General features: G+C 37.6%; 1 protein-coding gene across 3 annotated transcripts in view; it reads left to right on the top strand.

Annotated features, from left to right (window-relative positions):
* Positions 1-20,168, top strand: part of PTPRO (protein tyrosine phosphatase receptor type O) — a 230,812-nt gene that overhangs the window by 116,850 nt on the left and 93,794 nt on the right. For all 3 annotated transcript variants that reach the window (XM_073789003.1, XM_019937134.3, XM_033867016.1), the window contains exons 2-4: positions 2,083-2,356; positions 16,655-16,813; positions 18,554-18,706. In XM_073789003.1, coding sequence (XP_073645104.1) covers positions 2,083-2,356; positions 16,655-16,813; positions 18,554-18,706 — 586 coding nt within the window. The remainder of the gene's footprint in view (positions 1-2,082; positions 2,357-16,654; positions 16,814-18,553; positions 18,707-20,168) is intronic.

Raw genomic sequence — 20,168 nt, 5'->3', positions numbered from 1 at the left:
CACATGAGACATAGATTTCTTAAACACTTTACGAAACTGAGTTTATTTTTTCCTCTTTTCATTATCATAAACACTTCCAGTTTATTGGCTGTTAAAACATAGAGCAAAAAATTCTTAGTAATTGTGTATCTGATGCCTGTCAACGTATTCTTTTCTGAGTTAGTGAATCAACTTCTATAATCAATAATGAATAGAAACCAGATTTCAGTGCTATTGGATACTCAACACTGGGTTTAGCCTCACGTTCCACCTGACCGCTGGCAATGGAGAATGGGTCACATTTCATGTTTGGTCCCCAAAGTACAGAACTCTGTTTTAGAAATCTGCCCATGTATCTGAGGATGAGAGACAAATGTGGATAAAGGACATTTAAAGAGTCAATCTGTACTGACAATCCCGGGTTACATAAATCTTCCCAGGCCTGCCCAGATCACAAACCACCTGGCATATGCCAGGCATTGGTCCTGGAGCTGGAGACACAGCTAGAAATAAGATGCCGTCTCTGCCTAGAGGACTTACAGTCTAGTGTGATAGGAATAGCGTGAACACAATTACGTCTACTAAATGTTAACATAGAATTAAACTTCTCTTAATGGCCAGATAGTCTTTATAGGTCCTAGGACCTTTAAAAACCAGACTTCTTACAAAATGAAATAAGAAGAAAAAAAGGTCAGTATGTTTTTAGGTGTATACAGTCACTTTTAAAGGATTGATGGGTTGCACTCCTGATTTGGTTGCTGACAATATGTGAGGTACCAAAATCAGTAAGTAGATTAATCCCAAGAGGAGAATGATCACATATAATTAATGCAATCGGCAATCCTTTCATTCATTTAACAAACAGTTATCAGCTATATCCTGTCTGTCAGACTCGCTGTTAGGAAAATAAGTCAAGAGGACAAGGCAAAGACATGTAGAACAACAGTGGAGCTCAGTCTTGGTACTTGTGTACGGTGGTTAAAAGTCCAACCTACATGTGTGACCTGGAGCAAGTGACTTAATCTTTCTGGCTCTCAGTTTGCACAGTGACAAACTGAGATGGAAATAATAATATCTACCTCGTGAGATAACTCTGAATATCACATGAGATGATCGTGTTTATAGCCTGCCTAGCTTGGTACCTGGATCCTTGTAAGTCCTTGACAAGTTTCAGCAATTTTCCTGTCCCACTTTCGTAGAAAAGAAACCTGAGCCTCAGCACAATGAAATAACTTGTCCTGGACACTACATTCCCAGAAGGTAAATTAAAAACAGAACGGCAAGTGTTAGAAAGTCTATGAGTTTTGTCAAGACCAGAGAACAGAAGAGGATGGATTCTGCCTGTGGCATGTGGGAAAAAATCAGGAAGGAATATTTAAACCAACTACACAAATGACTTTTCAAATACTGTTCATGAGCCTTTATCTGGAGACTCGGAGCAAAGTTTTCAGTCCACTAACTGCTGATTTTTCCATCAACGCCCACGGTTCCTGAGCCTGGTCCTTTCCTCAAAGAGCATCTTAGTTTCTCATATTAAGGACTGGCTAACCTTTAATGAGGATTATCACAGGTTTCTCAGCCCTGACTATTTTAGTTTCCAGAACTGACAGGTGAGACATCAGAGAGGAAATCACTCCCTTGAAACATTCTTCTAGAATTTTCCTAGGACTATGGCAGGACTACTCCCTCCAAAGTAAAATAGTGCTTCTTCAAACCATACAGCTTCTTCAACATAGGTGAAACGAAGTCCTTCCATAGGACTTCTCTGGAAGTCGAGTGCCAAGATGATTTTCATTCATTTATAATTACGCATTTCCATGGTGTTTATTTTGTGTTTATTACATGACACAACCCATGAACCGGAAGCAGCTTTTCAATCAAGAAGAATGCTAAAAGTAAAAAATCCTGAGAAGATCAATTGCCACAGTAGGGTTAATCTCCCTCATTCTGCTTTTCCTCCTATGCTAAAATACCTATGCAACTCTATTTCACAAAGCAATGCTTATCACAACACTAGTTTTGGGGAAATTATGTCAGTATAATTTTATTGCAACATAATCTGAAATTTGACCTCATTTCCTTTTTCTCTCTTTCCTTAAACAGAATGCTACAACATTCCATGTAACTGTCCGAGATGATAATAGCATCGCTGTCTCTTTAGAAGCTTCAGATGTCATGAGTCCATCATCCGTGTATGTGGTGAAGATAACTGGTGAATCAAAAAATTACTTCTTCGAATTTGAGGAATTCAACGGTACTTTGCCTCCTCCCGTTATCTTTCAGGCCAGTTATCACGGCCTGTATTATGTCATCACTCTGGTAGTGGTAAATGGAAATGTGGTTACCAAGCCATCACGATCAATCACTGTGTTAACAAGTAAGCATCGTGTGCAATATTGTTCTCTGTGTCTCTTTGTTGGGTGTATTCCCCTGGGGGTTCTCATGAAAACAGAGCCCAGAATGGCAAGATCAATTGCCTTGAAATCGAGTGACAAGATTCAAAGTTCTGCTTTACCTTAAGAATACAGTCCCTTGCTGAAGCTGGATCACGTTTTACTGTAACCTTTTGTTAATCAAAATGTGTTTAAACCAAAAAAAGTCAACCTATTTTGAGATTGAATGACAATTTTAGATTCATGATTGGACGATGTAATTTGCTGCTATATAATTTAATAGTATGATTATAGCTAAGTTTTTTTTCTAGAACACATATTCTCATATTAAGCAAATTGCTTTTTGAGGCAATGAATTTATGCTAATATTTAGCTGCCTCAAAATCAAAATTACGGGCTTCCCTGGTGGCGCAGTGGTTGAGAGTCCGCCTGCTGATGCAGGGGACACGGGTTTGTGCCCTGGTCCGGGAAGATCTCACATGCCGCGGAGCAGCTGGGCCCGTGAGCCATGGCCACTGAGCCTGCGCGCCGCTCCGGAGCCTGTGCTCCACACCGGGAGAGGCCACAACAGTGAGAGGCCCGCGTACCGCAAAAAAAAATCAAAATTACATATTTTTAGTTGAGAGTAAAAGATATCGTTATTTACCAGTTGCTATTCCTCACCTCACCCTCAAACTAGCCTAGGCTTCCACTGCCCAAGAATAATGCCAAGAAAAAAAAGTCATTAACATTTTAACCTTTAGCAGCACATATCTTAAGAGGTCATGCTGATATTAGAAATTTTTTAGGAGTGGTTTTAACTACATATGATTTTCATTTTTCTCTCTGCCTTTAATACATAATCTCAAAGTAAAATTCGGCTCTACTATATTTGTTGATGTATGGAAGAAAAACTGTTATCTATAAGATGGTAGAGTTTATCACTAGAGCAATGCAATGTCTCAGCAAAGTTCTTTTTGCTCTTTGTTCCAGTGGTTGCAATCTTTTGTTGTTGTTGTTGTGGCCTCTCCCGTTGCTGAGCACAGGCTCCGGACGCGCAGGCTCAGCGGCCTTCGCTCACGGGCCCAGCCGCTCCGCGGCATGTGGGATCTTCCCGGACCGGGGCACGAACCCGTGTCCCCTGCATCGGCAGGCGGACTCTCAACCACTGCGGCAATCTTTTAATTGCCATCTATACGTGATCTTTCTGGCCACAATTAAGGAAAAGGACATAGTGCTATTTTCTGTTGGGATAAAAGGAAAGAGAAACACCAAGAAGCAAGAACTCAGAATCAAGCTAGAGGACATATTTTTAACATGTCTGTCAAAAATTAATTAAAGTTTCCCTTGGCAGAGTTCCAGGATCCATACTGAGTTCTAAAAACTAGGAATGGCACAGACTCAAGACCTTCAAGGTTTATACATATAATGAACAAATCTAAGACTGAGCTGAATTAAAGGAAGGACTTGCCTGGTAAAATGCTGTCTTAAACAAGCTCCAGAAATGGCGAATTAGGAGCTAATAGAACAGGCAGCAGATCTAGGTGTATAATGCCTATAACATAACACTTGGAATCAGAAGCTGTGCCTTACTTACCTTCATAATTTCATAAGCATGACCTAGCATGACCCTTATGCTTAAATGGTGATCAGTTAATATTAATTCAATTTAGCTGAGCAAGTAACGGAACCAGGAAAAAAAGGCTGAGACACAGAGCAAAATAAAACTAGTGACCGTTGCGGACCCAACACTCATTAGCAGGCACTCAGCCACTCTGGATCAAAGCTGGAGGCGTCGGCCCTTGAGTTAGTGGTTCACAAAGAAATGTGTTAAGTAAGTAGATGGTGAAAGATTTCTGGAATATCTTGTTGATATTTTAGCATGTGCAGTAAGTTCTACTCAACATGTTTTCAGTTTTCTTTTGTGATTTCTCCTTTGATATGTGGGCTAGGAATTGTGTTGTTGAATGTCCAAAACTTTGACGATTTTGCAGAGATCTCCTTATTGATTTCTAGGTAACTGTCGTTGTGATCAGAGAACATGCTCTGTGCAATTTCAATGCCCAGAAAGTTGTTGAGATTTGCCTTATGGCCCCAAATATGGCCTCTCTTGTGCTTTCTGTGAGCACTTGGTGGGTGAAGTTTCAATATCTGTCAATTAAGTCGGGTTGGTTGTTCAAGTCTTCTCTACCCTAATGATTTGCTGTCAGTTTGTTCTAACAATGACTGACAGAGAGAATGGATTTCTCTATTTCTCCTTTCACTTCTTTTAGCTTATGCTTTAGTTCGAAGTTCTGTTGTTACGTTGTTAGGTGCAAATACAATACTTTTAGGTTTACCATGTCTTTTTGATGAGCTGACCTTTTTATCTATATACAATGTCACCCTTTATACCAAATAATATGCCTTGTGTTGAGGTCTATCTTGGCTGATATTAATATAGACATTTTAGTTTTCTTTTGTTAAGTATTTTCATGGTATACCTGTTTCATCTTTTTAATTTTAACCTACTTATATCTTTATATGTAAATGGGTTTCTTGTAAACAGCATAGAGTTGGATCTTGCTTTTTTCCCCAATCTGAAAATCTCTGCCTTTTAATTGGAGTGTTTAGACTAGAACTAGCCAATAAAAATAGAATGTTAACCACATACGTAACATTAAATTTTCTGCTAGACACATTAAGAAACTTTCTGAAAAGGTGAAATTAATTTTAATAACATAGTTTACTTAACCCATTACATTCAAAATATTATTGTTTCAGTATGTCGACTAAAAAAAATATGCACAACCTAAAAGTTGAGTGTTATGTTTTCTTCGGTGGACTTACTGAGGACTTCAAGCCCGGGAGGGAGCGTCTCAAGTAACCCTGAGAAAACTGCTCCAAGGAGGTGAGGGGGGAGCCAGGATATACAGGAGTTTTGCAACAAAAGGCAGGTAGTAGGAACAAAAGATTATTGTTAATAAAAGAAAACTAGTTAAGGCATTTAACGTTTTTCTATGTGTGGGAAGATGCAAGGGGCTGGGCTCACTGAAATCATTCCTTTGATACGCACTTCAGCTATCTGGGGCCTGTATCCTCCGTTCTCACATCCTGAGTTTCCTCAGGGCTCACCATGGGGAGTGGCTGCAATCACTGATGACTGTGACATCCTTTGTTTACTGATAAGGTGGCAATGTTTTATTTCTCAAGTATATAATCAGGATATACAAATTTACACATTTTTTACTCTTAAATATAATGAAAATAAATAAAATTTAAAATTCAGTGTCTCCATGGCACTAGCCTTATTTTAAGCGCTCAACAGCCATATGTGGCTAGTGGCTACCAATTTAAATAGTACAAGCTTAGATCATTTATATTTAATGCAATTAAGTATATTGTTGAATTTAACTTAAATCTTCCATATTGCTAGGCTGTTCGTGTGAGGAGTTGGGTCACTCCAGTCAATAGTTGAGCTCAGTTTAAAGTACTATTAACCTACAGTTCATCACAGACTTCAAATTCTTCTGGTCAATGGTAGGTTGCCAGCAGTGACAGAAGGTGTTTCTCAGTGTTCCAGTTCTACCCTCAATGTTCAGCAAGTCCTGAACACATGCACCACAGAAGGGATCCATGATTTTGCCTCTCCCTTACCAATGGACTTTTTACTAGTGCTAACTTTTGGGGGGATGGGGGAGGATCTTGGTTCTCCTCGTTCAGCCTCAGGCTTAGGCAGATGTTGTGATGCTAAGTGGGGCATTCTCAGCATTCCTACCCCTTGCTATACACTCACAGACAAAGTCTACCTTAAACCTGTAGATGGTCTTGGGTTGGAGAGTCTCCTGCCTCTTCCCCATAGTAGCAGAACTCTACCTTCTATCAGTGCGTGAAGATCATGGGTACAAGGCTGTTTCTGCCCTTGACTCAGGAATATACATCTTTTACTTCTACCTGTCCCCCAGAAGGAGGAAGGTCTTTGCCAGAGAACTGAGAGGGAAAGAACTTCTACCTCTTGCCAAGGCATTAAGCGTTTTGCTTTGTATTTTAAAAAAGTCCAGGGAATTAAGTTTTCTCCTTGATGTCTTAATGGTGCTAATTATCACTTGCATCCCTGTGCCCTGGAGGGTAGGAGGGTGGCTCTCCTGCCATCAGTATTTCTCCTGAGCACCTGATGGAGGCCCATGTAAAGGGCTAGAGAGAAGTGGGCTCCACTTGTGCCTGGGAGCCCCACTCATTTTAAACCAGCTCTGTCCTATACTTTTGGACAGAACTTTTGGATGATGGAAATGTTCTATATCTGCATTGTCCAGTACAGTAGCCCCTCATTTTTAATTTTATTTAATTTTGATTCATTCTAAGTTTAATTTAAATAGCCACAGGTGGCTGGCAACTACCTTCTTGGACAGAGCAGTCTAAACTGTTATTTAGAACACACTCCACCTTTCTGGATCAGGGAAATTTTAGTTGCTTTCTTCTTTCCTGCTTTAATGGTGCCCCTTCTTTCTGCCATGCCCTACTAAAGGTAAAACAGTTAATGTGTCCCTTTTCTCCTCAGAGGGGCTTGTCTTTAGAATTTAGTTCATTTGGTTGCCTTGCAATCTTATTTCTCTGATAGACACAAGAAAAATTGTGTCTCATGGATTATTTGACTTTTTCTTCTCACTGTTGGATGTTGGGATGCTGCAGGAAGGGGGACCCCTTCCAGGGCCTGAGAGTGGGCTCTTGTCTAACACTAGGAAATGAATTGTCCGAGGAAACTCATGTGCTGACAAAGCAAGAGATGTGATTGGGAAGGGGCACCTGGGTGGAGAGTTGAAGGGTGAGGGAACCCAGGAGAACTGCTCTGCCACGTAGCTCGCGGTCTCAGGTTTTATGGTGATGATTCACGGTCCTTCCTGGCATCGCTCAGCCAAGATGGATTCCAGCGAGGAGGATTCTGGGAGGTTGGTAGGACATATGGACTGGCATCCCCTCCCTCCTTTTGACCTTCCCTGAATTCTTCCGTTCGTGGTAGCTTGTTAGTTCCACATTCCTTACTAGGACTTCCGGTTTAAAATAACTCAAGCAAGCGGCTACTATGGTGCTTGGCCAGGGCGGGCGATTTTAGTCAGTGTTTCCCCTAACAGGAGGATAGCATTGGCTTGCAGTTTTCTACATCTTAAGCAGAAGAGGAAATTTGCATTGATATCTAAAGAGTAAAAATTGATTAATGATGGTTTATTGTCTCTCACCCTCTACTCTATTTTTAAATACTCAATTACACCATCCCAGATTTTTAAAGCAATAATAGGTTGGGAATATAAAAACTGAGGGTTAATGCACAAATATTTCTGTGACATTAGGTATGAGGTGATGGGTTTCAGCTTCCTTCTTTAAAAAAGAGAGTATTAAAATACATGATGACTAAGATTACTTCTGAGCTCTAAAATTAGCATTATTTATCAGTTAATGATGTATTTTTGCCATCTTTATTTTTCTAAGGGGAAGCTTTTCTTGGAAGTTTAGGAAACATTTGTAGGATCTGCTCCCAGAGTTGACACATTGAGGCTAAAAGGGTACATTTGTTACAGTCATTTATTCTGTGTTAGATCTTTGTCTTCATGAAATAAGCAATGACAAAGCAATTGGCCCTGGGGCAGTCCTTTGATATTTCTCTACAGTTGTTCTGAGTCTGGCGCTCTCAGAGAAAGCTGAGGAACATGGCAAAGAATAAATACAGCACAAACAAGTCATTTGGCCAGTTCAAAAGTTCATAACCCTTAGACTCTGACTTCTGATTAATATTTAATTGATTGAGAACCTTCAGTATATAATGTGCACATTAGAGAGAAGGAGTAGTTTCTCAATAGATAAAATAATACATGAAAACAATTGCTTAGAAATTAGGGAAATGTTATTTACACACTACTGTCTCCTGTGTTTGCAAAGTCCTAGAGATAGTGGCTGTAAACACGGCAGAACCACAAGGGGACACTCTACAAATACAATATTCCATACAAATTCATCCATGATAATAAAAATAATGCATGAGTTTTTATTTTATATATTACCTACATTCTTTACGCCATGTCCTAGGTGGCAGAGAAATAAAAATAAAATACCCACACTCAGAGATTGTATATAGTAGTGGAAAAGACAAATATATAAGTGCTGTAAAAGAATTATGTAAGAGACTGCCCAGCCTTCTTAGGGAGCACTGGGAAGAAGAAACAATTCTTTAAAAATTATTGGAAACTTGCCAAGTGAATAAAGAGTGGAAGATGTCACAATCAGAGTTAAAGGGAATCATAGGTAAAAAGAATGGGGGCATATGTGCATAGCATGGCACACCTGTGAACTTCAAGAGTGAAGGTGGCAAGAACCTGTGATTCCAGAAAAGAAAGGGAAAGGTGGCTAGAAAATGTGGGAGGAGGCTTGAATACTTTACAAAAGAGTTTAGACCTTAACCTCTAAGTGCTGAGGAATGAGGACACATCTTATGCAAAGAAATGACATAACACGATTTGATTGGGGAAACCTCCTTCTTGTAACAGAACTACAAGCCACAGGATCCTGAATCCTGCATTGGAATGGACAAATTATCACACAGATATTTTGAATAGTGGATCAAAGCGTGAACTTTAGAGCCAAAGAAAACTGGAAACCATAATGTAGACGTTGGCAGATTATTACATTCTCTTAGTTTTCTAATTTAATATCTATTCCAGAGGTTAGCAAACTTTTTCTGTAAAGGCCTAGGTAATAAATATTTTATGCTTTGTGGACCATATAATCTATGTTGCAATCATTCAACTCCACTATTTCTGCAGAAAAGCAGCCATAGATGATATGTAAACAGATAAGCACGGCTGTGTTCTTAGGAAACTTTAAAGACACCAGAATTTGAATTTCATATAATTTTCATATGTCATGAAATAGTATTCTTCTGTCAATATTTATCAACCATTTTAAACTGTAAATACCATTCTTAGCTCATAAATCATACAAAAACATGTGGCAGGCCAGATTTGGTTTGTGGGCTATAGATTACTGATTTGGTAGAGGGTGCTATTAAATAATATCAATTTTTTGTAATAAAACATTTTAAAATAAACTCCTTAACAAAGTATGTAGCACCTGGTATAAGATTAATAAATATAATTAATACCGATGGCATTAAATAGAAAATTACTCAACGGGTTGGGAGCAAAAGAGAACCAAAAGAGATCAGGAGGGGAAAAGTCAGTGAGGTGAAGGTGACAGGTGTAAGTCAGAGACTCCGACAAAAGTGAGAGTATCAAGTAGGCTGCAGCCTTAAAAGTTTTGAACCGAAGTAAATAAGAAAAATTAAGATGAGATTGGAGGCAGGAAGAATAATTCAGAAAGCTATTTAAATATTCCAGGAAAGTATCATAGAGGAAGAATTTTCCTCTACCCTTCTAGGTTCTTCTGGCTGGCCTAAGAATTAAATTGATGTGAGACAGATTAGTAAGAGAAAATCAAAACTAAAATGTAATAACATGTATACATGGGAGAGACCCAGGAAAACTGATAACTCATCAAACTGGCCAAAACCTTCACCTTAAAGACCATCTTCAGCTAAAGACAAAAGAGGATGTCGGGGTGGTGGTTTGGAACTATAAAGGGGAGGAAGGCAAGTGACCTGGAGATGGAAAAGTAAACATTTGGTGAACAAATGTTTGCTGGGCCACACAGAGACAATGGGACACAGAGTGGACTCTGATCTCCAGGCCCTGCTGAGTTTCCCCTGCCACTTCCAGCCCATTTTCTGTGCAAATACCTCTGGTGATAGCTCTATTTCAGGAACAGGCCCTCTATCTAAATTCTTTTAGGCAGTTATGGGGAAGATTAAGGGTTCTTCCTGAGTCTTCTTTTTCTTAAAAATACTCAGCCTAAGTTACTCCTCATGCCAAAGAGATACATTTTGGGGTGGCAAATTTTGCTCTCCTACTAAAGAATTGATGGAGACTCAAACTAAGTTAGTGGGTGTAATGGTAACCATCCTCCTGGACCATGGGTGGCTGCTGCAGCCAGCTCACCTTAATGGCCTGCTTGGATATAGCTGAACCATCAGGTCAGGTCTCAAATTATCATCAATACCTATTACAAGAGCTCTGGCCTGGGACCTGGAGTGGTCCCTTTTCCCTACTCCTGCCATCAGAAGTGAGGGACTAATCCCATGTTCATCTCCCTCAAGAGGGCTATGTCAGAAGACACACGTTCTTAGGTTGGTCACATTGAAAGCAAAGGATACTGATTACTGACTCAACAGCTTTTTTAGTTTTAGTTCCTCAAAACAGAACAATCTCAGAAAGAAGCACCTCTTAGCACTTAGCAGATACTAGTAAGTACAAGGCTACCTCTGCTTTCTTGAAACAGTATTTGCTCCACATTTGCTTTTGTTTTTTCATCTTCTAAGAGAGTCACATCCAGAACCTTAAAAATCTTCCTATTTATGATCTCTATGAATGGTTCAAAGGTAAGGAAGGAACAGAAAATATTCTTCCATTTGAACATCAGTTTTTATTATATGGAACGCCTAATGAGGAAATAATAATGATATTAAATGTCATTTTAAAGTTTTTTATTAAAAGAAAACATGGGAACTTCATGGTAGGATTTTTAGTAAAAATAATGCAGTAAAGTCCCGCTTTGTCATACACTCTGTGCTCCCACCAAAAAGTGAAAAGAAAAACAGAAGCATATTTCCAGGCTCAAAAATAAGATAGGTGTCTCCATTAATCAGAAACTCAAAGTAGGGAAGTAGGCTGAAGTCATGGGGCCCCCGTGCTCTGGGTCTGAAAGGAGACAGTACTGAATCTGGGCCCCTGTAGAGGGGGAAGGCTTGAGTCGCTCTACATTAGATATGGCCCAGAGCCAGACTCCTTGCTTGGAGTAAAGATTCTTCCTGCTTGTGGAAAAAAAGCACATATGGAGGCCTAAGGATACAGGCAAGGGACACACATTCTTACTATCAAGGACCAAGCTTAGTTACCCTCTGACTCAGAGAATGAATCTGTGAAAACCACTATACCATCCACAACATGAAGAACCCCAAAATAATGTTATATGTCCTGGTTCTAGACTGCAGATTCTGGTGAGCTGAAAGGATGCTAAACTGCCTCAAAGCAGTGAGGAAAAAACAAGAAATAGGGCAATGAGAAAACAAAATTTGGCCTAGGGCTTATATTTTAGAACACACAAAGAAATCTATGCTAAAAAAGATAGGCATCAAAATTATTATAATATTTTATATTATATTTTATGTAGCAATGTAACAAAAATTTACAGTATGTTATGATATACAAAGTGATAAATGAAAGAATTACACCTATTAAAAAAGAATTGGGCTTCCCTGGTGGCGCAGTGGTTGAGAATCTGCCTGCCAATGCAGAGGACATGGGTTCAAGCCCTGGTCTGGGAAGATCCCACATGCTGCGGATCAACTAGCCCCGTGAGCCACAATTACTGAGCCTGCGCGTCTGGAGCCTGTGCTCCGCAACAAGAGAGGCCGCGATAGTGAGAGGCCCGCGCACCGCGATAAAGAGTGGCCCCCGCTTGCCACAACTAGAGAAAGCCCTCGCACAGAAACGAAGACCCAACACAGCCATAAATAAATAAATAAATAAAATTTAAAAAAAAAAAGAATTAAGGAATAATGAAACAAAAATTGGCAAAAATAAAACAGAAACATATAGAATAAGTATAAATTTTAAAAATAAAAAATACAATCATTTAATTTAATTGGTTAAACTAGATAAAATTAATTTAATTAATCAAATTTAATGTTAATTAATTGAAAAACTTCAATAGATGGGATAAATTCTGTACTAATAAAAATTAAATGAAGTCAGTAAATTGAAAGATGATATTGTGTCATTGTCCCATGATTTAGCACAGTGAGACAATACTACCACAGGTATGGAGGTGGAGAGATTCTAACCAATGAGATTAAGAGATTAAGAAACATATGGAGGGGATGATTCGCATTATATTTGAAGAAATCATTATGGGAATTTCCAAGACTTGAAGAATGACATGAATCCACAGATTGACAAAGCATTCCAAGTACCTAGACGATAATTCACAACTAAGACCAGGGCTTCCCTGGTGGCGCAGTGGTTGAGAGTCTGCCTGCCGATGCAGGGGACATGGGTTGGTTCGTGTCCCGGTCCGGGAAGATCCCACATGCCGCGGAGCGGCTAGGCCCGTGGGCCATGGCCGCTGAGCCTGCGCGTCCGGAGCCTGTGCTCAGCAACGGGAGAGGCCACAAGAGTGAGAGGCCCGCATAACGCAAAAAAAAAAAAAAAAAAAACTAAGACCATACCTAGATATGTGATGGTGAAACTGCAGATGATCAAGCATAAATAAAAATAAATTAGAAGTTTAGAAGATACTAATGGACAAAAAGCATAGTATCCACAAAGGAATAACTATTAGACTGACAGAAGCTTTCTCTTCTGCAATAATTGGTGCAGGAAGACAATGGAGCAATATCCTCAAAGTGCTGAGGGGAAATCAGACTACCCAGAATTCTATACCCAGCTAAACTACATCAAGAATAAAGAATTTTTTTTGTACACAGAGCCTAGGAGAATTTAACACCCATACTCTAACTTAAATAACTATTAAATTATATGTTTCAGCAAGAAGAAAAATGTATCCGGATGAAAGGCACAGGACACAATAAAAAATGACAATGGGGAAGTGACATATGGCAAAGGTTACATTAGAAATTAGCAGGAAAATATGGAAAAAGAATCCATGAAACAGGCAAGGGTATCAAACAAATGATTTTAAGAAAAGGGAAGCTGAATGACAGATAAACATATGAAAAGATGTTCAATCATTTTCTTTAACAGGAAATTAAGAGACAAAATTTCACAGGCTTCAGAGTGACAAAAATTAAAAAGACTGGACTTCCCTGGTGGCACAGTGGTTAAGAATCCACCTGCCAATGCAGGGGACACAGGTTCAAGCCTTGGTCTGGGAAGATTCCACATGCTGCAGAGCAACTAAGCCCATGCGCCACAACTACTGAGCCTGCGCTCTAGAGCCCGTGAGCCACAACTACTGAGCCCACGTGCCACAACTACTGAAGCCCACAGGCCTAGAGCCTGCACTCTGCAACAAAAGAAGTCACCACAATGAGAAGCCCACGCACCACAGTGAAGAGTAGCCCCCACTCACCGCACCTAGAGAAAGCCCACGTGCAGCAATGAAGACCCAACACAGCCAAAAAAAAATTAAATAAAACAAATTAATTAAAAATAAATAAAAAGACTGATACAAGCAAGTGTTGGAAAAAGAATATGGAGAAACAAGAACTATCACACACAACTAACTGATAGATAATTGACATCAAGTTAGAAAACATTTTCACAATATCACAAACAGTTGAAGATGTGCGTACTCTACTATCCAGGACTTCCAACCTAAGGAAACATGTCCCAAAACATTTATTGCAGCATTATTTGCAAAAGTGAGTGATTGAAAACAACCTATATAACAACAACAACAAAAAAAACAAATTATATTGTTTGTATAGTTGTAAAATGGATACTAAATTTTCTAGAGATACACCAAGATGGACAAATCTCAAAAACGATGTTAGGTAACAAAAAATAAGCTGCAGAATCATACGTACAATATGATACCATCAACATGACTTTTTTTTTTTTTTTTTTTTTATGGTACGCGGGCCTCTCACTGTTGTGGCCTCTCCCATTGCGGGGCACAGGCTCCGGACGCGCAGGCTCAGCGGCCCTGGCTCACGGGCCCAGCCGCTCCGCGGCATGTGGGATCTTCCCGGACCGGAGCACGAACCCGTGTCCCCTGAATTGGAAGGCGGACTCAACCACTGCGCCACCAGGGAAGCCCTCAACATGACATTTTAAAGTATGTGAAGTAATAGTCCATATGAATATTGGACACTTACAAATATAAAAGTGAAAAACATGCATGGAAAGAGAAACACCATATTCAGAGTAATATTTTACCTCTGGCCAAATTATGGGAGGCAAATGGGATCAGGGTAAGTTATACGGGGGAGTTTCACCTATATTTTGTAATGATTAATTTTTTTAATTAAAAAGGAAAAACTAAAGACAAAAAAGTAATAAATGAAGATAATAAATGATTTCTATTTTTAAACAACTACATTTCTCTGTCCAGTCTCACCTGGTTCCTGAAACAAGAAAGGGAAGTATAACAGGATAGTTGGCAGAGAAATGAGTAATGAATTAGATCAAGATTTTACCTTGTCATCACTGAAAAACACATGCGTAATTACAGCTCTGGTTTATGCCACATCCCTTAATTTTTCAAAAAGAAAAACAATGAGGGAAGTAACTGGAGAGATGGTAAAACATTTCTAGAGAATGCATTTGAGTTCTAGAAAACAGTAATTCTTGTATTGAATATACCTCAAAAATGCCTGTGCATGGACTTTAGAATTTACAGCTAACCTGGGTTATATATGTTGAAGCTGAGGGAAATACAGGAAGCAAACATGTAAGTAGGCATTTTAAAAATTCTCTTAGTTTAAAATTTAAGTTGTTGGCACAGCTAACAGAAAAATCACAAAATAAAATATCTATGCTCTAATCCTCCTGTATCTCTTGAATTTCAAAGTTTGACTATGGCTTTGATGTGCAGACTTCCTAACTCAGGGCATGAAAGATTGAGTGGACCTCTAACTTCTCTTTCCAGTAGACAGACCCCTGGTGAGGATGTGAAACTGGGCTGCAGCAGTGGAAGAGTTATGGCTCTGTGGCTGCAGTTTGCTGTTAGCTTTCATTTTGTTTCTCATATCCAGAGTCAATAAGTGGATTGTGTAGACTCCCTGGGTTAGTAATTAGACTGAGTTGGAAGAAAGATCTTCAAATGGTTCAAGGCTTCTTTGGGATTAATCAAAGAGAAATACTCAGCGACTTCAGGGCTTGGTTTGCTGGTTTCTTTACATGACACTTAAGTGAGTTCACTCTGTTCTCCCTTTAAGTAGGAAAACCAAGGATGAGACAAAGCTAAAATAGAAACATTCTAACCAGAGAACATTGCACATAGTCTACAGGGACATGATCCCAATATATGTTGCAATCTGAAGGCCTTCCAACTTTTTTATAGATGTTGGCTTGGTTTTTGGTTTTATAGATAGGCTTGGTTTATGAGAAAATTCCAGGAAAAAATTAAGAATGTTAACATGTATTTTCAGTCTTCCCTGGATCTCATCAGTGAAAAGCAAAAATAGGTTGAGATACTGAAGAACAAAATGAAAGATATTTAGCTACAGATTGAGACAAAGTAGGTAATTATTTGCTGAATGAACTAAGTCAGTTTTGGTTTCTTACGTTATTGGAACTGAAATTTTCAAAGTATAAAATTTAAACTAAGGATATTTCATTTAGGCTATAGATGTCCAAGAATCCTCTCAATTCTAAAATTTTGAATTAAAATCAATTTTTCTATAATAGAAGAGTTGACTCCAAGCCAAATTATTTAAAATGTTTTCTTGAACGAAATGAATGCAAGTAAAACTTATCCATTAGTTCCTACTGAAGGGTGAGGGGCCTCCGGCACTTTACAAGACTTTGGCTGAAGGGTGGGATGTGGAGGAGATGCAGACATACATCAATCACAGTTATGAAAAAAATGAGTATTTACAAAGTTTTGTGATGAATTAACAACTCATGCAAAATAGAAATAAACATTTTAAAATTTCTGTACAAAGAATAGTTTGATAAACATCATAAACTATAATCCTCACAACATAGGATGGTTGGCAATGTTATACTTGACATAAAAAAAGTGCTAAGTTCACACAAAGAAATAACTGATTATTGAAACATTTATCTTTGGTTAGAGCCAAAATGTATTTTCTGCTACTGGTCTATTATTAATGTCAAATTTTCTTGGCTTGGGGAAAAGAAAAATGAACTAGGAATCTGGAGATACAGACTCTGTCATGTCCTTGTTAAATTACCTTTGACAAGTAATTTAAAGTCTGAGTTATCATTATTTTTATATGTTGAATGATGATATTAATATTTGCTCTTCCTAGATCTCAGGGTTGTTGCAAAAGGCAAATGGAAAAATGAATATGAAAGTTCTTTGAAAGGCAGAAATCACTATTTAAAATATGCATCATTAATTACTGCTAAGGAGAACACTCAACTCAGGAGTACTGAGGAGTTTAGTGTCTTACAGATAATAAAAATATGTGTAAAATTCTAATAGGTGTAATCCTTGGCCCTTCCAAGTATTGATAATGGCCTTTTGCTCTTTCCTTAATTCCCCTTTCTCCATTAACTTTCCTTCTGCAGAACCTCTTCCCGTAACCAGTGTTTCAATATATGACTACAAACCTTCTCCTGAAACAGGAGTCCTGTTTGAAATTCATTATCCAGAAAAATATAACGTTTTCACAAGAGTAAACATAAGCTACTGGGAAGGTAAAGACTTCCGGACAATGTTATATAAAGGTAAGAGGCAAAAAGAAGATGAAAAATGATGACTATTACTTTTACATGATTTTTGCCAAATGGTCTTGCTCTTGCTCTGAAGAGGTCTTATAATTCACTATTTGGTCATAAATGAACCAATAAAAATAGTTACTGATGCGTGAAAATATTGTTATGAGGAGTCTTAGAATGTCTGGTTCTTTAGAGTCATGTGTCATGCGTAAGCATAAGAAAAACTCAAATTATTGTGACTCACATGTTATTCTTGCCAGATATTATTCCTGCATGTCTGGTGCAGGAAACAAATTCAAACTTAAATTTAGAAGCACCTCACGTAACCATTTCTTTCTGAGTGTGTTAGGGCACTTCTAGAACTGGGAAGCTAGAGAGGTGCCTTTCACAAAGTTTCACTTGGAGATGGTCCAAGATTATTCTCAAATGCAAAAGACAATGCTTTTTAGGTCCTTTGTATATATTTATCTGTATGACTAGCTAAATGATTGCATTAATATACAAAAATTGGTTTCACTATTTTTACTGGCTTGATGGGATCTTGAGAGAGAGGAGAGCCTAGGGGAATTAATAATTTCGAAAGAACTCAACTTTTCAGGGGCAGAGGCAGGTCAAGAGGGAGAGGGATAGGGAGAGAAGGAGGGAGGGCCTTTGGGGACTGAACTGGGGAAACGTAAATATTCTCAGGATCAAGCACCATAATATTTATCTGCAGAGAGTGTAGATGATGCTCTCAAATTTGATTAGTTGTAACTGGAAACTAAGTAGAGGACAGGTACTCAACCACATACGGCATGATATCCAGAAATATCTCACTTTGACTTGCTGCTTTTACAAACTCCTGAATCTTCCATGGATTTTTTTAAATGAGACATTGTTTAAAATATATGCAGTGAATTTACAGGGGTTTTAAACTTTAAAAAAAATCAAATAAACATAAATAGACTCCATAAATTACTGCATTCTTTATTTTCAATGAAAACAGATTATCTGCAAATTAATAATTGAGACCTTATTTGCTTTTTGATCACATGCAAATATAAGTTCAGAAATAATTGAAAAGCAGTCACTGAAACTTTTGTTGAGCTAAATGCCATGAGTTTAAAAATAAGTTAATTAATATGCTCTTTTTAAATTTAATTAATTTAAAATTATTTTTGGTTTTTCATTCAATAAATGGTACTTTTTGTTTCTCTCATTTCTAACTTGGATTGGAATTTTTAATTTATTATTATTTTTCAAAAAAATGTTTTCCAAATAAAATTCAAATTTTTTATTTTCTTCTTTTTTCAAGCAGGTCCTATCCGCCAAATGACAGACAAACTGTTTTATTTTTTAAATAGGCTATATTCTACAAGTGAGACTAGTGAAAACATTTCTTGTAAAATTATTTTTTCCTAAGTCGTAAATTGGCAAAATACCTTGGGTTTTTATCTTAAAGTAAATGGCTAGCAGAAACTTAATCTCTACAATTTCTATATGTTATCTTCTCCACTTAATACACCAAATGTTCTTATAATAAAATTTTAATTCCAATTGTATCCAATTCTTGCAGAAAAAAGCCTTTCAGTTTGTGTCCAAAACAATCCAAATTTTCATCTCTAGCCTTATATCAATTTTTTCTTACTGACCATGCCAGGAGTTGCAGGAAATATTATTTTATAGATAGTCATAATTGTTTGGAACTTTCTAGAAGTGTGTGGCATTTAGGAAACTGAAATTTTAATATAATTGTTTTTTTCTTCTCAGATTTCTTTAAGGGAAAAACAGTATTTAATCACTGGCTGCCAGGAATATGTTATAGTAATATCACCTTTCAGCTGGTATCTGAGGCAACTTTTAATAAAAGCACTCTTGTGGAGTACAGCGGTGTCAGTCATGAACCCAAACAGCACAGAACTGGTAAGTCTTCCAAAGAATCAAATTTGGTGAAAAAATAATTAAATTATATGTTGTTATATATATACTTTCTATCATTCTAAGGAAAATTCTGTTCCAGAGCTAAGAAAGAAAATAAATATATATTTTAGTAACCTAAAACAAATTTTCTATCAATGTAAAAGGAATTGAACAAAATATTCAATTCGAAAAATTTTAAATATGTCAATGAAATCATAGATTTATAATCTTTGAATTAAAAAAATTGTGTGATACTACCAAAAGTTATAATTAAGTAATTTAACTGGATCAAGTGCACATCATTTATTCTATAACCTGACAAAATACTCATATGACAGAAGAACAGATGTGGGAGGTTCTACTACAGATTATCAGATTATTAATTTTAGTAGCATCACTAATATGAAGCACAATCATAGGATGGATGGATGGATGGATGGATGGTAGGTAGATGGAAGAATGGATGGGTAATATAAATATACACATACTAAATACCCATTGCCAATACCAATATGACTGATATTTTTCATGCCTAATGTCCTTAAGTATTCAGTAGGAATGCAGGAGACACAATTCATACAAACACTGGGAATGTGTTATAATAGATCACCTCTGAGACCCTGCCATTCTGAAATTCTAAGATGTGTTGAAAAATCTGAATTCTCATTAATTAGGCCAAAGCAAAGAAAATATTTCAGCTAAATTTTATTCACCTCACATCAACATCTAAGATTCTACTTGTAGTTTTTATTATTCAAGTAAAGAAACTAATTGAGCATCTTTCACCTGGGAGTTGTTTAAAGTACTGGGAGAGATGAAGACAAAGTCTGGTGCGATGGCTCCCTGTTCTTAAAAATAGTAGAGGTACTACTGGCACTCATACAAGGCAGAATGCAATAATAAATATTACTAAAGAGGTACAAACTTATGTAACAGCACAAAGGAGGGAGAGGTTAATTTTTATTAGAAGTTCATAGAAGAGGTGAGAGTCGATCTGCTATCTGCAGGATGCATACAATCTTTTGCAGGTAGAGACCATGCAGTGTGCCTTCATAATTTTCTACAACTACAAAAGTATGATTCCATAGTTCATAAACTCATTTTGTGTGCATAGTTTCTATTTTAGAGAGATGAGGAGTGAAGCCATATTTCCAACATGCATGTTATTGTTTCTGAAGGCAATTCAGACATTTAACTCTCCTAAGTGCAACTATGTCATAGGGAGTATTTTTATCTTGATAGCTATAAAAACACTATAGTTGCTTTTTTTGTAAGAAAGATCTAGTGACAGAGACTCAGTTTTGAAAAAAAGAGATTGTGATAAGCTGAAAAATATGTATGTAACTCTACTTTGGAAGTGGTTAGATCACCACTTGGACAAGCATAGTATCACGAATTAATGTATCAATATTTGTAGTGTGACTGGTGATAAGCTAATGTGTGCACACTGTGTACAAAATCTTAG

Source organism: Tursiops truncatus, chromosome 11 (assembly GCF_011762595.2).
Source record: "Tursiops truncatus isolate mTurTru1 chromosome 11, mTurTru1.mat.Y, whole genome shotgun sequence".
In the NCBI taxonomy this organism is placed as follows: domain Eukaryota; kingdom Metazoa; phylum Chordata; class Mammalia; order Artiodactyla; family Delphinidae; genus Tursiops; species Tursiops truncatus.
The sequence above is the reverse complement of the archived record's forward strand: the minus strand, read 5'-3'. Positions and strand labels throughout refer to the sequence as shown.